Source organism: Sesamum indicum, linkage group LG6, assembly GCF_026168435.1.
Source record: "Sesamum indicum cultivar Baizhima isolate 11 linkage group LG6, ASM2616843v1, whole genome shotgun sequence".
NCBI classification, from domain to species: domain Eukaryota; kingdom Viridiplantae; phylum Streptophyta; class Magnoliopsida; order Lamiales; family Pedaliaceae; genus Sesamum; species Sesamum indicum.
This window is the reverse complement of record NC_142662.1, coordinates 18497260-18519158: the sequence shown is the minus strand read 5'-3', so window position 1 is coordinate 18519158 and position 21899 is coordinate 18497260. Positions and strand designations below refer to the sequence as shown.

Sequence of the window (21899 nt, the reverse complement as noted above, 5' to 3'; positions counted from 1 at the left end):
TGAATATAGATTTGATTTAATGGGTTGAAAATGTGTTGGATTGCAAATGAGTAAGGTTGGATCATTAGTAACCATTTTTTATATTTGACGTTTAAAAAAATAAAAATTTTTAGATAATAATAAAATGACAATATTTTTTTATAAAACTTATAATATAATATGATTAAATTTGTATTATTCATTGTTAGTAGAAAGTAATCATGTGTATTAAAGATTCATTTCTTAAATTACAAAATGAAAAACTCGCAGCTTATACAAAATACTAAATTTTTCAAAACAAATCACGACTTGATGTTGGACCTCTTGCAGTCCATTTTGTAAAAACTCTAGATGGGTTATCCATTGGCAGAATCCCTTCCGGGAGGTGTGGGGGGTGATCTTGCTCCTCTTAAGGGGTCATTGGCCTTTGGGCTTAGGGGGCTTCATTCTCAACGACCGTCTCGGCTTCCACAGAGGTCGCTAGCAATACGCATGTTACCTCCATCAATTGCTCTTGAACTGCTGATCCAATCATCTGTTGTATGGCCCTCCATCCATCCAAGAGACAACATCCCAAAGGAGGCTCTGACAAAGTGCTTTTCCGTGGGAGATCCATTGAGGGTCCAGAGAGCCTGGAGGATCCTGCAACGATTGGTCCTCAAGCAAGGGCTAAGGAGGTGTCTGCCACTACTTGAAGAGCTTGAGTATCCCAGTGACCTCAATAGCCTTCTTGTTGAGATTGTTGTTTGGAGCTTCCATTGATATCACATTTTAGTTCTATGTACTAATAGACAATGCCAATTGATACGTCGAAAAATCACATGGGTCAATTCATTTATAGACTTAAGCTCTTTAGTGGGCCAAATTTTTCTGCAAGCTTGAGTATAGGAACCTGTAGTGATGCAGTCTGGCCTCTGAGGGAGTCGAGGAGGTGGTTGCCAACATTATTAAAATTCTTATGTTGTTAGTTGGAGGAATCTACGGGAGTCTATCTTAGTCAAGAGACTTTAGAGGAGTGAGGATCCTACTTCTCTAGGGGTCAGTCTCCCTAGACCTTCTCGTTGTGTCCCGAATAGCGTCTCTCCACCTGGACAAATGCCTACCTGTCTGCCAGGGTGAACTAGAGCTGGACTTAGGCTTCTTGGATCTTCATAAAACAATTCCTTCTCTTGGGTCGCAACCTTCCTGGGCTGCTATGTGAAGGAAGGCCTAGGGGGCCTCCTCAATCCTTCTCAAATTGGGGCCTTTTAGGCTTGCTATTGGATTGAGAACTAGACTTGATTTTGGGCTTTTTATTTATACCCATTAGCCGTTGTGGCATGTCATTTCTGTATGCATAAAATTAATATTTTTTTCATATTTAAAAATAAATTAGAATTAATAATATAAATAAAAAATATACATAAATCAATATATTACATTGAAAATAAAAGAAAAAGAAAAAATAATTAATGTAAAATTTGAAAAGTTAAAAGTTAGTTATTCTATAGATTGAAGAGCATTTTTGACTTCATAAAAAAATAGTGCAACTGTCTCATTCATTTGTGAATGTGAAGGCCTTTTCTTTTTTACTAATCGTTATGACACGCCATCTTTGCGGGTATATAATAAATTTTTATTTATATTTTAAAATATATTATAAATAAGAACAAAATATACAAAAATCAAGTTATATTTAAAAAAATAAAATAAAATAAAAATTAATTTAGAGATATTACCGACACAAAAAAATTGGTATCATTGTATTACAAATTTATGAGTAAGATTTTCATATTAGTATAGATAGATAGTATAGGTATATAGATAGATGAGAAGGATAATTTGAATAGGGGTGGTTGAAAATACATGAGGATATTGGCAATTCAAAAAATTGGTGTCGCGGTGTAAGTGAAAATTGGATTTTTTCTTTTTTTCTTTTTATATATTAGTATAGATAAAAAAAAAAGCTCAATTTTTACTCACAAATAGCTGTTACTTACACTGCGACATCAATTTTTTAAACTACAAAAAATGTACTTATGAATCTTTAACCACCCTTAATCAAATTCTTCTTCTCATTTATATGATTTATAATATCTATCTATATTAATATAAAATTTTTACTCACACCAAATTACTTTTGTATCGATAATATTCTTAAATTTATTTTATTTTATTTACTTATTCTTTAAATATAATGTGTTGATTTATATATCTTATTTTTATTTATAATATATTTTAAAGCATAAACAGTTATTTATTATATGCACATAGGGGGAGTACCACAACGACTAGTATAGTATAGATAAGAATAAATATCTAAAAAACACATCAAATTTTAAAAAAATAAATAAATAAAAAAAATTAATTTAGAGATATTATTGACCTAAAAAAAAGTTTGGTATCATTGTTTTACAAATTTGTAAGTAAATTTTTCATATTAGTATACATAGATAGTATATGCATATAGATAAAAAAAGAATTTGAGTTCGGATGATTAAAAAAAAAATTAGTGTTGCGGTGTAAGTAACCGCTATTTATGAATAAAAATGGGGTTTTGTTTTTTATATATTATAGATATGACATGGATATTGCTACTTTTAAAAATTTAAACCAATGTAATTATGTATTTATTTTAAATGGTTCACATTATTTTTTAACTGCCAACATAATATGATGTTTATTCTACACTTTCATTTATGTTCATTACTTGTTTAATTATACACTAATTTTTATTTTTAGAATTTGTGTTGTATCTCTGTGGTTATATGTGCACAAATATTATGTGCCACGTTGGCTTAGGCTGGTAATTATCTCTTCGATTAGAGAAAAAGATAAAAAGTAAAAAAATAGGGTATTTATTTGATAGAAAATAAATTGATAAAAATTTAAAAATAGATGAAAATACCCTCTTAAATCTATTTATTGTTTTTGGCCCCTCTCTTTTTCCTCTTTTTGCGTTTCTTTTCCCTCCGGTTTCCCCCCTCCATCTCTCTTTTCTACTCTTCGCTTCTTCTCCTCCTTCTTCCCGTGTGACCACAGTCCACCGTCCCCCGCGTCGGTACCTGATTCCGCCGTCTAGCCGCTGCTCAGGCCCGGCAGTCCGTGGCGACACGCCCAGCCGTAGTTCGAATCTCCACCCGACTCATCCGCCGTCCACTTCCCCCACCCACAAACCGCCGCCTCAACCCCTCCCCCACCGCTTCTAACCTAGGGAGGAACATTTGTTCTGCTATTGGAAAGTAATGTGACTCATGAATGTGAAGTTTTGAGAGATTTTAAGATTAAGTTTTTACGTACAGTTAGGACTGTATTCTGACTGTGTATGTGGGACTCCCTTTTGATTAAAAATTGGTTTTTGGTGATTACAGTAGGAGATGAGGAAGGTTCAAGCAACCTTGCAATTCAGTAAGCAGCCGTACATCGAAGATGTTGGTCCTCGTAGGATGTAAGTTCATACGGTTACTGTGTTATAAATATACTTAAAGCCACTTAAAGCGCTAAGCTGGGGTGCCGTTTGCATACTTTTGTTTCTGGGGATGTGTTGATTCTGCAGAACACTACTTTGTTTGCTTAGCAGATTGGTAAGGGGGTCTTACCGCATGTCTTGAGCAGTGTCCCGCTATTGTCTTTATGGAATATTGATGTGAGAATCTCTTCTCTCAACGGTTTGGGGGGGGGGGGTGAGAATGTCATGAGCTTGATAGATTAATAAGCTGTAAAAGTGCTAGTAAATATATGTTTAAGAGTAAGAGACATTTGCTCAGATTGAGGTTGTGTTTCGAAAAATTCATAACATTATGTGGAAGCAACAAAATTTTTGGGTATAGATTGAAGAACTTGCTAAATAGCTAAAGATCCTATCTTTTTGTCACAGCCATTTTAGCACCCCGGCTTGTTATGGCCTTTACTTGAGTGATTATATTTCTATCTCGAAACAAGAATCCTAACAAATTTTACTTGTATTGGGTTGTTCATTTACTCCTGTTTTACTTGCCATTTTCCAGAGAAAGCATTCAATTTTCAACATTCTCTGGAACTGAAGTACTAAAAACTGCTGAAGTTGAAGTTTCTCGTGGTGTCTATTATGACTCCACTAAAAAGCCTATTGACAATGGTTTGCTCGACCCTCACATGGTAATACTGCCAGATCTTTCTCTTTTGAAGTTATTATTTTCTCGTACTATTAGGATGGATTTCTGTTACAACTTACTTGCTGCAGAAAATAACTAAAATATTGAAATCAGCAAGAGTCACAACGCATATGCCCTTTTTTCAGACACAAGTTGCATCATTTTAGAAACTCAACTTTGTGTATGGTTTTTGATATGTATGTTTGGTTGTATCTCCTTTTCTCCAATTGTCAGATTTAGAATTTGGAAATTTGAGAAAGCTGTAATCGCACACACAGACACAGACACAGACAAACACACACCCAGACACACTTGTATATTGGGTGTTGGGGGAAATATTGTTTTGAAGTTTGCAATTTACTTGGGATACCCAAAAGGTGAAATGATTCTTTGAAAATATCAAGGATCATAAAGCGGCTAGGTATAAAACCATAAAAGGATGACCTTTTGGCAGGAAATGCTAGTATAAGTGCCCCTCTCAAATGAGCCCTTCAGTCCCTGTAAGTGTCCCTCAAGTGTATGCAATGAATCAAGAGGGCTGCTATACTTCTAAGTTTGTTGTCCATTTCCCTGCAGAAATAGTACCATTCAGTAAATAGTATCTTGAGAATAGAGGTATGTAACACTTGAATAGGACACCTAAAATACCTCATCCTTATTTTTTCAATCTCTCTGTTACTAAAAGCTAGTTCTGAACATGACCTGTTCTTTTACACAACAATTGAGCTAGCATGTTGAATTATAAATTTTTTCATGGTGCATAATGATGCTTTATTCCTTTCCTTTTCTTGTCGTTCCTTTTTTCTTGTTTACTTTTTATGCCATCGTTATATTATTTTGGGTGACTAGTTTGATGTTTCTTCTAAGTTTAGGATTGCTACATTCTTTGGTTGGTATTAAGCATCTTTTCACTTAGTGCATTTTAGACCAAGCAAGCTGGGAAAAAAGATCAAGGCAGCTCTGCAAAAGGGTCTTTGAGAAAAAGCATGTGATGTTTGTGGCGTCCTTTTCTATTCGAGATGATTCAGAATGCCTTTTTATTTTAATTTATTATTTAGAGTGGATTAGAATCACTACATACGGCATGCCGCACCATTAGCGCGTTTTCTCTGTTATAGTCTTCTACTTCATTTCCTGTCTCTAGCTCTTTTTGTTTGCGTAGGCTATGAATTTTGAAACAGACATCAATTGGAAGAGATAACACTAATTCTTTTTGTCTTGATCCCTAACCCAATTGTTTAAGATTCAGTGTTGCAAGAAATAATTTTATCTACAAATGGTGGGTGTAAAATTGGAATAGAAACTTGTTACAAGAGACATCCTATCAAGCTGTTTATTTCTAACCCAGAATGTAATCAGAATGGTAGAGTTAGCTCTGACAGTATTATCTTCAATTTTTGGCTAACTTTGGGCGCTTTATCTGGTAGAGGTTATAGTAGTTGGATTGGTCACATATATCTGTAAAATCTGTAAAAGAAAAAAAGAACTGATTAAAGATCTCCAATCTATCTTTGAAGTTAAAAGTTGGCCAGATTGGGCACCAACATGGAATAATAAGTTAGTGCATATCAGTCCATTTCGTCTTATTACCTCTATTAGTGATGGAAATGACGGATGACCTACTGTTTTTGGATGGGAGGGGGATCAGGGGATTCTTGATAAAAACTTGAGTTTGGGCTGGGTAGGGGAGGAATCCTAAAGGCAATGTTTGGGGTGTATAGTTTATAATGTTTAAAGTTCATTGTTCTATACTAATCTTGCTTTATGGCCTACTCTATAGGTGTATATGAGGGATATTGATTTTATGATTACTACATTAAAATGTTAGTACTATCTTACCTGTCAAATAAGTGCACTTAATTTCTGTAGCATTGCTGAAATGTCTTTACTCTTTATCACTGCCATAGTATGAAATGTGTCTTTTACACAGTTGGCTGCCTAAATATACATAAAGAATAAATTATTTAATTTTTTGGGATGTTCGCTTAAGTTCAAAGTTTCATCTATAACGTCAGTTGTGCATCTCACCTTTTGTTTTTCAGGGACCTCCAAACAAGAATGGGTTTTGTAAAACGTGCTATGGTAATTTTCGGGAATGCCCAGGGCATTGTGGATATTTGGCTCTCGCTCTTCCTGTATATAACGTTGGATATTTAAGTACGATAATAGATATATTGAAGTGCATCTGCAAGGTATCAAAATTTGCACCATTCTTATTAGTATTAAATTGGTAATTCATTTTCATCTTTTTATCTGTAGATAATCTGGAAGAATAGTAAAGTTGCTTTTTATTTCAAGGTGTGTGTGCCTATTATATGGAACTTTTATGCTTTGTGGCAACTGCCTTTGACATGACTCTAAAAAGTCATGCTCAAGATTTTTATCTTATTGAGAACCATCTATGACATATTGTATTCAGCTATATTAAGTTTCTTAATCCGTAGGAAATTTTTTGAATTGTCTTAAGTGGTAATTACTTTCCTAATTGTTTATAGACATTTGATATGCAGAAGCCAGAACACATGGAGGACTTATCTCCAGTGTCTATATATTAGTTCCTTTCCTTTCGTCTTGTCTTTGTATCCTCTTGGTGCTGCTATTATTATTCTTCTCATTATGGTAGTAATGCCTATCCCTATGTGGTAATTACCATTGCAACCTTCTTCATCTGGTTTGTCGTCTTATTCCTCCTAATTCTCTGCATTGTCGTGATATTATATTTGAATCAAGAGGCCAGAGCTGGAATTCTCCTGAGTAATAATTATGATTGCTGAAGATTCATCCTTTAATTTCTCATTTATTTCCCACTAACAGAAGTGCGCCAGAGTGCTTCTTGAGGAGAAAGAGCGTCAGGAATTTCTAAAGAAGATGAGGAATCCAAAACTTGAGCCTTTGAAGAAGAATGAGATACTGAAAAAAGTAGTGAAGAGGTGTAATGCCATGGCAGGAAGTAAGAGAGCTGTGAAGTGCTCGAGATGTGGATATATAAATGGTTAGACATCCAAACTGTGGCAAACATATTACTAAATAGATTTTCCATGTTGCTTTGTAAATTGTTAAACTGACTGATATCAGTGTATGTTTTCTGAACTTAAACAATTTATGCATGGCTCCATAATCTTGGTTTCATGGATAAATGTGATCTGCAACTTAAGAGGAGATATAGAACACTATTATTAGATAAAATAAAAAATAGAAAAGAGCTTTTAATAAGCTGGAGTGCGTGAAGGAGCAAAGTAGTTTTCTTAGAATCTGGAACCTTTGTCAATATTTAGCTTTATCAAAGTATACATATTCAACCTTTTGAAGGCACTGCATCAACCATTAGACTCTTTTGTGTTCCTTCTGGTGATGCATTTCTGAAAAATTTCCCCCTCGGCACTTTCTTCTCTTTAGTATTTTGTGATGATATTCAGCTTATTGAGGTGTTCTACTTCGGATTTTTTTATGTGGGTAGACTTAATCTCTAATCAGGTAGTTTTGAAATAACTGATCTTTTGGCCAGATCTTTTTGACCTGAAGACCCTTTTCAAATTCCTTTAATCCGGAAAAGGATCATCTTTATTTCAAGCTCTTGCGGCTTAGAGATGTCTACAGATTCAAAAAAATGAGGCAAGCCTGTTTAAAAAATTTGCTTGTGCTAAAGAGCATTTGAGCAAATAATCTTATTACAAACCAAAGGCAGACATCTTGGTGAACTCCATATAATCTTTGCTCATTGTCATCAGGGGTGTTTTAAAATGCTTTTGGTGGCTGAGAATAGTGTATTTGGTTGGTTGTGGCGCTTTGCTTGTTAAATGTAATTGTTTCTTCTTAAAATTTATATTTATAGGTTATTTTGAAACTTGGAGTTATTTGCAATATAGCATGGTAGATAGAAGTCATACCTTCAAAAGTTGTGTTTTTCACTAGTGGCTGGTCTTGTTCTTTTGGATTGGGCAATTTTGTTGGTCCACTATCCTTAGACCCATTAAATATCTTTACAAGGTAAAGGGAAGGTGCTCTCTTAGTGCTCTTGTGTTTCACGTGCTTATTCTGAAACATTTTTTATTTTAGGCATGGTTAAAAAGGGACCTCTGAAGATCCAGCATGATCGTGCGAAAATTGTTGACAGTGACTTGGAGGAATGTCAATCTGCTGTTTCCCATACAAAGGACTCCAAAGGGAATGTCAATTTTTCTTCTATAATTGACCCTAAGTTAGTCTATCAACTACTGAGAAATATGCTGGATGAGGTACTCCCATCAATTTCTTAGTTTCAGGAAAATTAGTGGAAAGCTTTTTAGAATTTTTTTGTACTCGACACCCCTTAGTTATAACTTATGGCCTGCTTCCATATTATTGTTTTATTACGTTTTTTAGATTCATTTTTTCTTTTTTTGTTTTTGCTATTCTTTTTATCTGCAGGATTGTGAGTTGCTTTATCTAAATGATAGACCAGAGAAACTTATGGTCACAAATATTCTTGTGCCACCAATTGCCATACGACCTTCAGTTTTTGTGGATGGTGGAACACAAAGGTAAAACCTCAAGCTAGACAGTACTCCCTCTTTTCTAGCAGAGATATTTACTCTATGTTAATGGACTGTTGCTTTATGTTAATGATTGTATGCTTGGTTCATATTTTTTAAGGTTTTAATGTTGAACTTGGAGTTTAGAAGTTTGGAAACAGTCTGAGGCTAAAGTTGCAGAGCTTGAGTCTAACCAAATGATAGTCGTGGTTTTAGTAATAATAATCGACCAGGCTTATGTTGTAAAGTCTCAACTCCAAACTCCGAAGTGGCATCTTGTGAATAATAAATGATTTTTAACATTATTTTAGTGAACTTTGCTTCATGCCTCTTGGTTAGCTAGTTGCTTTTGGGCCATTCAATTGTCGGCCTACTTTATCCCCTTGGTTCATCACTGTTATTTCCCCCGTGATGTTTTCTGTTTTGAGTTTTATTCTTCTTCTTCTTATTGTTGTTGTTAATATTATTGTCACTGTCATTATCGTTATCGCTATTGTTGTTGTTCTTATTGTTATTGGCCTGTGCAGCAATGAGAATGACATCACAGAGAGGCTAAAACGTATCATCCAAGCAAATGCTAGTCTTCGTCAAGAACTATTGGAAACAAACCTATATAACAAGAACCTGGTAACATGTTTCAATTTAGTTCTTTCTTGTATATGAGTTGTACTAATAAACCCATTTTAACATTTATGTTTGTAGATAAGGTGATACTCGATTAGCTCTTTAGAAGATAATGGGATTTATACAAAATTAAGAGTGTTCTTGAGTAATTGCCTCTTTGGTGAAATAGTACTGTTTTTCAAATTACCTTTGCATTATATACACGAGGAGACATGTGGAGAATCTTGGCTGCTTCATTGTTTTGACTTCAAATGGAACATAACTTTGCGTGGAGGTAGGGAAGTTGGTGAGGAAATCAGGAAAGGAAATGCATATTAATAATTCAATACGTAATCGTTATCTTTACCATTTGATCAAAGTTGGTTCTTGGAAATCTTACGGATAATTGAACAATGATCACTACTGAAGTGCTGGATACAGAACCTGCATATTTTTTTGTATGTTTTCTCTTTATGCATGTGCATACAAGTATGACGAGAACTAGTTTGGTGGCTTCTCCATCCTTGCATCAAAAATAAGATTATGATTCTCTGGATTTAGGTAATTTCTTTATAGTTCTGCAGTCATTTTGAAAACTTGTGGAAAGATTGGAATCTCATCCCTCCTCTTCTTAGGCATAAATAGTTGGATTTGCTAAATTACTTAAGCTATTATTGGTAGTATTTGTAAGTGTTGTTGGTGTTTTCTGGATAGTTCCATAAATGTATTAGTGCGACTACTGGTCACTGAAACTCGGTTATGGATAATTAATCTTTTAGAATTCACCTTACTAATGCACCAGGCAGCTCGAGGTTCCTTTCAATTTCTCAAATTCATTTTTGGAAGAATAATTGCTTAATCTATGTTTGTAAAATGTGGCGCCAGACTAGCTGGGATGATCTGCAAATGGAGGTTGCACAGTATATCAATAGTGATGTCCGTGGATTGCCATTCCACATGACCACTGCCAAGCCATTGAGTGGTTTTGTTCAGCGCCTCAAAGGAAAGCAGGGAAGGTTCCGTGGCAACTTATCAGGGAAGCGTGTAGAGTATACTGGCAGAACAGTTATATCTCCTGACCCAAATTTGAAAATTAGTGAGGTCTGGCTTTCTACTTAAACATGAAATCCGAGATGCTTCACTTTGTTTCTTACAATTCTTTTGAATCTGCTGACAGGTTGCTATTCCTATCCTAATGGCTCGGATTTTAACTTATCCTGAGCGTGTTTCACATCATAATATAGAGAAATTGAGGCAATGCGTTCGTAATGGCCCCAACAAATATCCTGGCGCAAAGTTTATACGGCAGCCTGATGGTACTGAAATGTAAGTATTAAATGTTTTGTAATTTTATTTTCTCAGTACCTCTTTTGCGGTATGCTTAACTCTAATTTTTACTTATTTTTCATATGGCAGATCATTAATGTTTTCATCTAGAAAGCGCCATGCAGATGAGTTGAAGTATGGTTACATTGTGGATCGTCATCTGGAAGATGGAGATATTGTCTTATTTAACAGACAACCAAGTTTGCATCGAATGTCAATCATGTCCCATCGGGTACCTACTGCATCTGACACATATATGATAGAATAACCTTAGATTTTTCATTTGTATCGTCATGTATTTGTTGTCTCCAGGCAAGGATAATGCCTTGGCGCACCCTGAGATTCAATGAGTCAGTTTGCAATCCATACAATGCTGATTTTGATGGTGATGAGATGAATATGCATGTACCACAAACTGAAGAGGCCCGTACTGAGGCTCTTATGTTGATGGGGGTAAATAACATTTGACTTTTTATATATTTTATTTGGCTTTGGTTACTCACTCTGGATGTGTGTTATTTTTCCTCATGATACAATCAGCTGCTTTAGTTTGGCATATTATGTACATTCTTTGATTTTTTGACTTAGATATAATATCATGCTAACAGTCAGCCTTACGTACTTCGTTACTTTTGGATAGACTGCATACTTTGTGTGGTGAAACAATTTTTTGTACTGGTCCTTGTTGTCCTTCTACTGTCTTCTCTTTTTCATACGTGAGAAGAGATTGTCATGTATTTTGCAACCATACTGAATAACACAATACCATTATCTGTTGTCTCAGTATTGGCTAGCTTTTCCTGGGGCAACCGGTTCAGGTTTTGCTATATTTAATTCTCTTTTACATTTCCGACGGCAGCTATATGGTTGTCGGTTGGAAACAGTATAAATTGTGGTCAATTGCTTTTTTATTTGTGGCGTCGTTAGAGGATCCTATGATAGGATTCTTGCCATGCTTAAATATTATCATACTAATGAAACAAATGTTTACTTATTAGCATATAGTTTTGATGGTGAACCATCCTATGACTGGAAAGTTGTCGAAAAGATCAGCAAATGGGTACTTTTGGGACTTTCAGACCAAGTTTCTTCATGGAATTGCCCAAATATAAGCCAAATTAGGAGAATGGGTCCTTTTTTCCCTGTAAAACCAATTGGGGAACAAGGGATGGAAGAAACGCAGGCTAAAGTCTTCCAAATATTTCCCTTTTCCCTGATGGAGAATGAGTTCCTGTTGCGTCTGAAATTGGTTTAAGCCATGGAGTTCCTATAGATTTCTGGTATCTGGAAGACTCAAGTACCTTGACATGCATGATCACATGGTGCTGTGGAGAATTGTCAAAAATCATTAAATTTCATCATTCAACTCTTTCAATCTATGGTGCAATTATACATGATTTTTTCCCCCACATAATTGTGAATAAGTTAATTGGTACATGTATGTGAATGAACTTTGACCATGCTGACCAGGAATGTGTAGAAGATGGCTGTGTCTATATAGCTTGTCATTTGATATTCCATTCATTCTACTACTGATTGTTGGTGGCACTGCTGCAGGTGCAAAACAATTTATGCACTCCAAAGAATGGTGAAATCTTGGTTGCTTCAACGCAAGATTTTTTAACTTCATCCTTTCTTATAACAAGAAAAGACACCTTCTATGATCGTGCTTCCTTTTCGCTTATGTGTTCATATATGGGTGACGCAATGGACCCAATTGATCTACCAACACCAGCCTTAGTTAAGGTGAGATTAGGGGGCATACTTGCTCTACTGTCAAATATTGTTGATCAGTGCTCTTCTACTAATCTGTTTATTGCTGTTATGTCACTATTTCTTGTAAATATTTATATGACAACTTCTTTCCTGTACTTCATATTTTTTGCTTCCATGCTCTGTCATTAGACTTCTAGTGCACTTGTCTTGCATGTTTATCAAATTAGCTGTTTTTCGTGATGTATGATGAAATTCAATATGCTTGTGCCCCTCACTTGTCTTCCTACACGTGATTGGTATTCATGTACGGGTCATTGTCCTTTCTTACTTTATCTGTGTATATATCTTTATTGATCCGTATTTTTTGGTGTGTGTTGGGTCGTCTTAATGTCCGCGTGAAGATGTCTTCTTTCTTTCTTTTGTATATCTTATTTTTGCGGGTGTATATTTCTCTTTCCTCACAAGATGTAGGAGTGTTAGGCCCAAACCAAGCAGCAGGAGAAAGTAAAGATTGGTTCTGGTTTCTGACAATTTGGTATCACTTTGTGTAGTCTGAGCTGCATAAAGGTTGAATTTGGTGCATAATAGATGGTTCAAGGGTTGGTGCTATGAAAATTCCTGTGCAAGATGAAACTATTAGCTGTATCTGTGCTTTTCGATATATTTTTTCCTATATGCGAGAGCCACCTTCATGCACAATGCTCATTGATTCAAATGTGGATCTTGGTGCTGTCAAGATGAAGAAGGGGGTTATTATGATCCCCACATTTGTGCCTTATATGAGATCAAGTAAAGATCACCATAAATGTGGGACGCAAAGCCTTGGTGAGGGATTGGCGGTGCTTGGAGAAAGAAAAAGGACCTCTTTTATTTCCAACTGCAACTGTTGGTTTTAGTTTAGAAGTCATAACTTTTAACAGAAATGAGGAATAGTACGGTACAACAGGTGTACACAAAGTATCCAGATTATTGCTGCATAATGTCAACATTTAGACCTGAGTTAGTATTAAAACTGCTTGGAGCTGTAAACTAAAGGAATAAGGATGCAAAATACTCCCTAATCTGCTTTAGGCATGATGCTGAGATAGTTGTCGTAACCACAAACCTATTTTTGTGAATATAACAAACGTTAGAATCCAGATTGCTTTTGTAAATTGTAATTTCTTTCGAAGTGTACACCATGGTTCTTTACTCTTGTCAGAAGTGGTTGATTTATGGGCCATTCTCTTCTGTATGTCAGAAGGCTTTGGTGTTTAATCATGGTTTGCCCTTTTCCTTTTTTGCAGCCAGTGGAGCTTTGGACTGGTAAACAGTTATTTAGCGTACTATTGCGTCCTCATGCAAAAATGAGAGTATATCTAAATCTTACAGTAGCAGAAAAGAGTTATGGGAAGTCTAGAGAGACAATGTGCCCGAAGGATGGATTTGTTTATATCCGTAACAGTGAGCTAATCAGTGGGCAGCTTGGGAAGGCTACAGTAGGTCAGTCTCCTTTCTATGTTTTTGCTATTTGTCTGGATGGCAGTTTTATCTCTCTCCTGAGATGTTTTGGCTCCTTCAGCAATCGGTTTGGAAAATGCAAGAGGTTTATCAGCAATCACAGCTTTTCAATTATGTAGTTGGCTTTTTTAATGCATAAAAATGCACCGGAGGTTTATGTACCTGTGTATGTGGCAGATTTGGTGGGCTGTTTCTAGATACCAGAATCTTTAGTCATTTCTTGTGCTTCCAAAATCCACCTGATTCTTGAACGCCGAATTTTGTATATTGAGCGTTACGACTTTGTGCAGTCCTTTATCCTAGAATTCAACACCAAGATTTCTCTAAAGCTTCATAAAATAGTTCGGAGAGGAGTTTATGCACAATTACTCCGTTTCTTCTAATTGTTATCATACAGTTAGTTTTAATATAATATAATATATCCCGAAGGTTGCAACTGCTGAATGGAGACTTTGCACCTTATAAATCTACTAGTTGTTGAGCAAGTGCTCTGTAATGGATGACCATTTGTCTTCCTGACCATGCACTCCAAATCTCTGAAATTTGACTGAAAATCAAACATGTTGAGATTATTAGCTTCATGATATTTGGATTGATCGGAAACTTAGAGGAAGAGGTTCCATAATAGTACCTGCATGAAATGATCAAGAAGAATCTAACTTTATGTTCTAAAATGGGATATGGCTCTTGAACGAGTAGAGAGAAAGAAGAGGATTGATGTCACTAAACTGCGATAAGTTTGGGATGGGGCTTTGTTGAGTTGAGTTTTATTTTGCTGGAGATATTCTGAAGTAATCTTTGTAAAAGTGTTTGCTGACATAAAAATATAATGTTTTCCTTGCATTTTCTGATGTTGCAATCTATTGGTTCTGAGGTTTTGTGGCATGACGGAAACTAGGCTCTGCTGAGGGGAAAAATGGCTACTTTTATCTTAATCTTGTTTGTAGCAGTAAAGTTGTTGCACTTCCAAAAACTTTAACTGTTGGATGAGGGTTTAAGAAAGCAAGCATAGCTAGTACATTGAATCTCTATTCTTGTTCTGAAATTGCTCTTGTAATATATTTGTATAAAAACTGAGACATTTTAATACCATAATTATCTGTTTAGTTAAGTTATTACTGAGGGAGAAATTCTTCTGACCGATGTAAATTCTCTCGTAACACATGGAATGGATGTGAGTTTGCTTTACTGTGCAATTCCAAATATGGACTCTCAGGGAGTGGAAGTGCTTTATTTATCTTTTTGGTGTAAGCTCATATGTTTATTCGCCTAATATGCAAACAGGAAATGGGAGCAAAGATGGTCTTTACTCTGTGCTTCTCAGGGATTACAGTGCACATGCTGCTGCCACTTGCATGAACCGCTTAGCAAAGTTAAGGTAAGATAGTAGCAGCTCTAAAGGCACTGGATCAGCTATTTTCTTGTGCATGTATTTATCCGGAAGGAACTCTCTTTACTGGTTACAGCTAGCCAGCACAATTCAGTATGCTGGCAATTTTCATTGGTGTGATTGACTGGTCTGAGTTATTTCTAGTGAAACTGTGCGGTCTTAAACAATGTTTCATTTTTTTTGAATCTCTTCTTCAAGAGTTCTCAGGTTGTTATGTAAGTGTTTAACGCTGCTGCTAAGTTGATGATTTGTGCCTGGTTAAGTAAGGATTTTCTTAATGGTATTCAGAACTGATACAACCCAAATCCGATATCTACCTTTCACTTTTTTGCTTTGCCTTGTCTACAATTTCAGATTTCTTATCTGATTTTCTTTCGTTAAGTTTAGCACGAGAGTCTTCTTTTAACTATCTTAGATGACTCCATAACTGATGTACAGCCATCGGAATCTCTGTTCTCTCCATGCTATCTGTGGATTTTCTTTGTTTAATGTCAAGCCTGCTTGTCCAAATTATTTATTCCAGTAGTTATCCATTTTCAATAGCCTCTAGCATTAACTTGTTAGAATACAATGTAGCTGTAGATGGCTAATATTTGGTCCCATGGCTTTACAAAAAATCGAAATCAGGCATAAAAGCAGAATCCCGCTAATTTTTAACAATTAGCTGAAGCATCATGGCCAAGATTGACCAACTTATCAGCAAAACCATGATTTTTACTAGCAGTGCAAAAGAAACTCGAGCTTGGCAAAAATTTAAGGCTCAAGCTCGAGCTCATGATTCAAGAGCTTGTCGAGGTCTAGCTCATTTAATAAAAATGATTTTAGTTATTGTTTAAAATAAATTTGAAATAATTACTTTAGGACATTCTTTAGATCTAATATAAAATATATTCCCGACTTTTTATAAACTAATGAGACAACTTAACAGATAGGACAACAATCAATATAAAAAAGGACATATAGAATAATAATAGTTTCAGTATTTTTATTAATTAATTCATAATATTTAAAGTTTTACAAAGTGTACGTACATGACTTTAATTTAATGTTTGGAATATATAACTTCATAATATCTTTATAATGTTAGTTTAATAGTAACAAATCAGTAAACATGTAAAATATGTATCAACTTATGTAAATACTTGGACATAACTTGGTTTAGTTATATATTTATTAGATTAAAAAGTTCCGATAAATTATGAAATGAATCCAATAGTCCTTAGAGTATGTCATTTTAAAAATATGTTTGTCTAGAGAAAGTTCTCTTTTTTAATTGAGTTATATAATACATTAATTATAACAATATATAACATTGAAAAACTATTTTCTGGAAATAGAAGGAGAATAATAATTAAAATATATTATTAAGATTTGTTTTTAAATTCTTATATTTATCACCAATATAAAAATTATAGAAGAATTGGTAATAAATCAAGCAATAGTTGATCATAAACATATATAATGCTATTTCATGAAAATAGAATTTTCAACACCATTGTTATTATTATCTTTAGTATTAACGCATGGGTATTACCAAATTTAACATAGTAAAATAAAAATATTACATACTTTTACATTTGGTAAAAACATATACTCTATGATAAATATGAAAAGTTAATATTATTTGTTAGAATTTATTAATTTATAGAAGTACAAGAGATTAAGAATTGACATTAGAATATATCAATGAAAATTATATGCTTTATATTAAATAATTATATGATCACTTAGATTCAGGTTATCTTTAGACAGATATAAGATAATATAAGTAAAGATATCATGTTTTTGTTATTATATAACATTAAAATATGAGATTGATTTAGTTTATTGTGAAATATTTTATATGTTAACCTGATATAGTATTGCATATGTATTTGAAAATATGAAATATACTTAAAAATAAAAAGAATAAAAGAAAAAAGGCCTGCGAGCCAGCTACTTGCTTTCGAACAGAAATTAGTTATACTCGAGCTAGGTTTTTCAAGGAGCTCGAGTTGAGTATTAGTCAAGCTTGCTCATTGAGCAAGCCAGATTGGGTGATATTCAGCTTGGATTAGCTTGTCTCTTAAAATCCACAGGCTAACCACAACTCCTATAACTTAGAATAACTGGATTTACATCAATTATGTCTTCTTGCAAGTTCTTCGGCTGTAAGGAGCTCTTGTTGAGTCTCAAATCGTCGACTGGATGCTGATGGATAGATTACATAGTTTCTAATTGTAGTCTTCTTGGTATCCTTATTTTTGTTCCTGTGAGGGAGAAGGGAGACACATATCCAGAAAGGTGTTAAATGGCCAGAAAACGTTCAGTTGATTCTAAGGCTGAAAATGGACCTGAGTATTGGTTAATATGACCATTGCTTTGAGCTGCAGGGAATGTCGGAAGACTGGGCTATTCCATTTAATGTTGAATATGGTTGTGAAAATTATGTGATATTTAGCAAGTTGGTTGGTACTGCATTACTGTAATTGGTTTATTTACAGTATCAGTGCCTCTTCTTCATGTCCCACTTGGAAAAGTGGAGACCACTAAGAATAAATGTCTGCAATATTCTCCAACAAAGTATTATCAATAATTACTGAGAAAGTAACACAGGGTAATTTCTGCAGTTTTCTTGTCTAACATAGAGCAAGATATGGTTATGCATCTCTGTAATGCTGCTGGCAAATCAGACATGTAAGGTGATGGAAAAACTAAAAAACTGAGTGGAATTTCGGTTGAGAGGAGTAAAACTCATAGTTTAGAACTGAACCTTTTAGTCAGCTGATATATTTAGCTTATGGTTCTTATGTCATTGATTGATGTGGGTGGGGCAAATAATTTCTTCTGTTAATCTGTTCTTGCCTTCTTGTTATTTCAAAGAAACAAATGGCTGAATTCTCTGTTGATTACTTTTGTTGTTATAGTGCTCGATGGATAGGAAATCATGGATTCTCAATTGGAATCAATGATGTGACCCCTGGTGATGTATTAAACAAGGAGAAGAAGTTGACAATTGATAAGGAGTATGGCCAGTGTACCGACTATATAGAGAGCTATAATTCTGGCAAGCTGGAGCTGCTACCAGGCTGCAATAGGGCTGAGACACTTGAAGCCAAGATAACTGGAACCCTTAACAATATTCGGGAAAGAACTGCAAATGTGAGAGTCGATCTCTTTTCTAAGTGTGCTGTTGTTGGTGATTGAATTTTGTGTAAATGTTTGCCTAAACTATGGGATTATTTTACGAAAGGATCTCAATATGGGGATTTTGTTTGAACTTGCATCTTGTAGCCGTCTTGTTGTTCACTTGATTGGTGTGTCCATCATTTCATCCATGAGTGCTTTTTTATGAAATTTGTTTCTGCACATTGGAGGTTGAGCTTGCCCAAGGTAAGTGTGAACAGAAAGTAGGGACTACTTTTACGTTAAGCTGTGAGCCTCTTCTCTTACTGTTCTTGTGCATACTTCTCAGGAATTGAGCTCATGACATTTGTGGGAATTGTAAGTACCTTGGATCTGCATATTCCATTTTATTTTTCCATAAATATAGCAGCCTCAATTGGTCCACCTTCTGTCCTGCACGCACTTCCGACCATGAACTTTGTGTGCATGTTAATGTTATACAAGAGTATTACAAATTCCATGGAAAATTTTGTTCTCTCTTGTTGTTTAACAGTGTATTTAGTATTTTTGTCAGACATGCTTAAAGGAAGCCTTTATCATTATTTGAAATTGTTTTGGTAGGTCTGTATGAAGAATTTAAATTGGAGGAATAGCCCCCTAATCATGTCACAATGTGGTTCCAAAGGATCTCCTATCAATATCTGCCAGATGATTGCATGCGTGGGCCAGCAATCCGTTGGAGGTCGTAGAGCTCCAAATGGATTTGTTGATCGAACTCTGCCTCATTTTGAAAGAGGAGCTAAGGACCCAGATGTAAGTTAATTATGCCTTGTTATTTTTGGTAAACTTTGTTGTGCTTTCTGAGTAGAGTAGATTGTCATGCTTGGCCTAAATGTTATTTTTGGTAATTTGGCAAGAATTAGAAGGCTTATTTAATTGATACAAGGCCAACATTATGTTAAGACTAGACAGAAATACAAATATGGCATAGATGTGGTTGATACTGAAAATACTGAAGATAAATAAGGAAAATATACAAAAAAATCTTCCAACATTTTTATTTGCAATCACCACTATATGACTGATTCATCGAGGTTGATGGGTTTGGCAAGGGAGACTCGCATACTAACCAAATATAGTGGAGGACAGACAACTACAAATTGAAGTTTGACGTCCTGTTTCACAATAACTTGAAGAAAGTTAAAACAACATACAAGCATGTAAAAGGATTATCTCTAGACATTATGGCTGCTTGAACTCCTTGGACTCTACGACTTTTGCCAAAATAAGTGAGCTGAAATAATCTGTGACTTTCAACCAATGCACACCCTGGTAGTCCTCATCAAAAGTCTGTCTACGGACACAAGATGAGGCTGAGCTTCAAATTCAGACTCTTCTAACTATCCAATATTCTCTCATGTAAATGCATCATCCATGATTGTATCTAACCTGGATCTATTAGTGGGGATTGAAATCCATATGTTCTGATTGAGCATGTGTCCAGAGGCCCTTATTTGTACCATACATCTAACCACTTGGTAGCATATGACTACTGAATAGCCTTTGTACTCCAGGAGCTGCCGACTGTATCTCCCCCCTACCCAATCAACCATTAATCGTGGATATAACTTGGGTTGAGATGGGGATCTGAAACCAGCCAATCAGTTTTGTACTCAATCCCTTCTTAATTTGTATAGTTCGAGGAATTTGGTAACTACTTCTCCTGCCATGCTTCGCACAACGGTCATTGGTCCCATGTCTCAGCTTGATCACCGTGTGGATCTTATTTCTAATTTATCCACTGTAGACACTATAGAAAGGTGCCGCTGACTTTTCTTGTACTTTCCTGAGAAATATCTCGAGGCTGATGACCCAGACCCTCAGTTAGAGAAATGTCACCAGCCTGGGGCTCGGACTCAGTTTACTGGCTTGGGACTGTAAGCACTGTCGATTTGCCAAAACAAGTCTGCAAATTGAATTGTACCTTTGGGTGGTGCTTCTGACTAAAAACCCTCAGCCAGAGGTCTAAACCTGAGCCCAATTAAACTCCTTTCAATAATTTCCAGCTCGAAGCTCTACCGACTCAGATGCCCAACCACTCCTCAGTGCCTTCGAAAGCCAATTATTGCATCTTGTTTTGCTGCCCCAGTAGCTGCCTCCCTATATCCACAAGATCCTTTTTTGGTGTATCCTTTGGTCCATTCATGTCTGAGTCCTGTTAAATTGAAGGACCGAGTATGAGCTAATTCAGCTAAGAATAAGGGTTGCAATTGCTGCACTTCTGGACCATTTCCCAACCATTTCCAAGAGTACCAGCTGAGCCTCATTCTCCTGCCTCACTGACCCTGATGTAGCTATTTCTGGAAGTTGGGGCCGTATTCATTTCATGCATCAAACCTAGAAAGCAGCAAGTGTCATGTGTGTCTGGGTTTGACCTCCTTTTGTTTTGGGAAGGGTGTTAAAGCAACAGCACGCAAGTATCCATCCTAAACTGTAGGAACCTAAGCTGCCCGGCCAAGCCTGGCAGAGCTGCTTGGCAGTGAATCCACCTAGCACCTCCTTTCTAGTGCTGTCAGTGTGGGGGACTCTGTTTCATTCACCTGTTTTTCAGACCTGATGGTTGCACCCTTTATTGAACCTGGATGTTCAATAAAACATAGCTCTGACATGGCTAATACAGTTTTCTGTCAAAATAAGCTGCCAAATATTCATTTTCATCATCCACTCAGATTCTTGATAACTTGAACTTGGTAATATCCAACTCGAGGTGTTGAAACAAAATTCGTTGTGGTATAAGTATTAGGTTAATCAGATTCAGCGTATAGTATAACTGTCAACCTAAAGAATGTTCAACAATCAGCCTAATTAACGAGGCAAGTTGGGCACTGAAACCCAGATGGGATTTGGGAGTATGAGAGTATGGGGCTCCTCATCTGAACACAAGTACTGTTTACTTAAATATACTCACTGGACCTCCATCAACAAATCTCACCAAATGAATGAATAATCCATAACAATCTTCTGCTATTTTACCCTTGATAATCACATGTTGTATTCATGGAATCCCATCGTATATGAACTTCTCAAAGCTGTTGGCACGAAAAAATTGCATACCTTTTCCGTTGGAGGCTTTGATCCAATTTTCCCAATCAGTGCAACTCTTGAATGATCCCCATATTTGTTAATCTCCTACTTGAGAAGAAAGCCATACATTACCATTTTGAAGTAAAAGTGGAAACTAGCCTTTGCAGAACTTACATGGCAGATGTGCTCATTCCCTTGGGAATTTAGCTATGGGGAACCCAAAACCATTTTTGTTTTACTATTTCATAGAAGTGATATCTTATATTATGGCAGTCTTATTGTAGGATACAAGTGGCAGATAAGCTGCTTGTATTTCCTTATGAAAATGTTTTTCAAATATGTTGGTAATAGTTCAATGATGATTCACAAGACAGGTGAAGATATTTGCTAGGTTAGTTTATTCTTTAATCAGCTAAGTGTTTGGGCATATAGGACTCATGTTGCAATACTGAAGTGATTCATTCTTCATGCATTGTATTACATGGTTAGGCCAAAGGGTTTAATTGGTATTATGCATTGTTAACCTCCACTTATCCTACTTTAATGTAAATGTGAACTGTCTTCAAAGGATTG

The 21899-nt window shown here is 35.6% G+C and overlaps 1 protein-coding gene across 1 annotated transcript in view; it reads left to right on the top strand.

Moving 5' to 3' along the window:
• Positions 1-2909: 2909 nt before the first annotated feature.
• The window catches only part of NRPC1 (nuclear RNA polymerase C1), a 32319-nt gene continuing 13329 nt past the window's right edge, over positions 2910-21899 (top strand). Inside the window, exons 1-17 of the mRNA XM_011082782.3 lie at positions 2910-3200; positions 3330-3406; positions 3966-4095; positions 6134-6283; positions 6906-7083; positions 8148-8326; positions 8499-8611; positions 9130-9229; positions 10091-10306; positions 10383-10531; positions 10622-10763; positions 10844-10984; positions 12089-12277; positions 13534-13729; positions 15032-15125; positions 18044-18278; positions 18864-19055. Of these exons, the coding sequence (XP_011081084.2) occupies positions 3336-3406; positions 3966-4095; positions 6134-6283; positions 6906-7083; positions 8148-8326; positions 8499-8611; positions 9130-9229; positions 10091-10306; positions 10383-10531; positions 10622-10763; positions 10844-10984; positions 12089-12277; positions 13534-13729; positions 15032-15125; positions 18044-18278; positions 18864-19055 (2475 nt within the window). The 5' untranslated portion in view covers positions 2910-3200; positions 3330-3335. The remainder of the gene's footprint in view (positions 3201-3329; positions 3407-3965; positions 4096-6133; positions 6284-6905; positions 7084-8147; positions 8327-8498; positions 8612-9129; positions 9230-10090; positions 10307-10382; positions 10532-10621; positions 10764-10843; positions 10985-12088; positions 12278-13533; positions 13730-15031; positions 15126-18043; positions 18279-18863; positions 19056-21899) is intronic.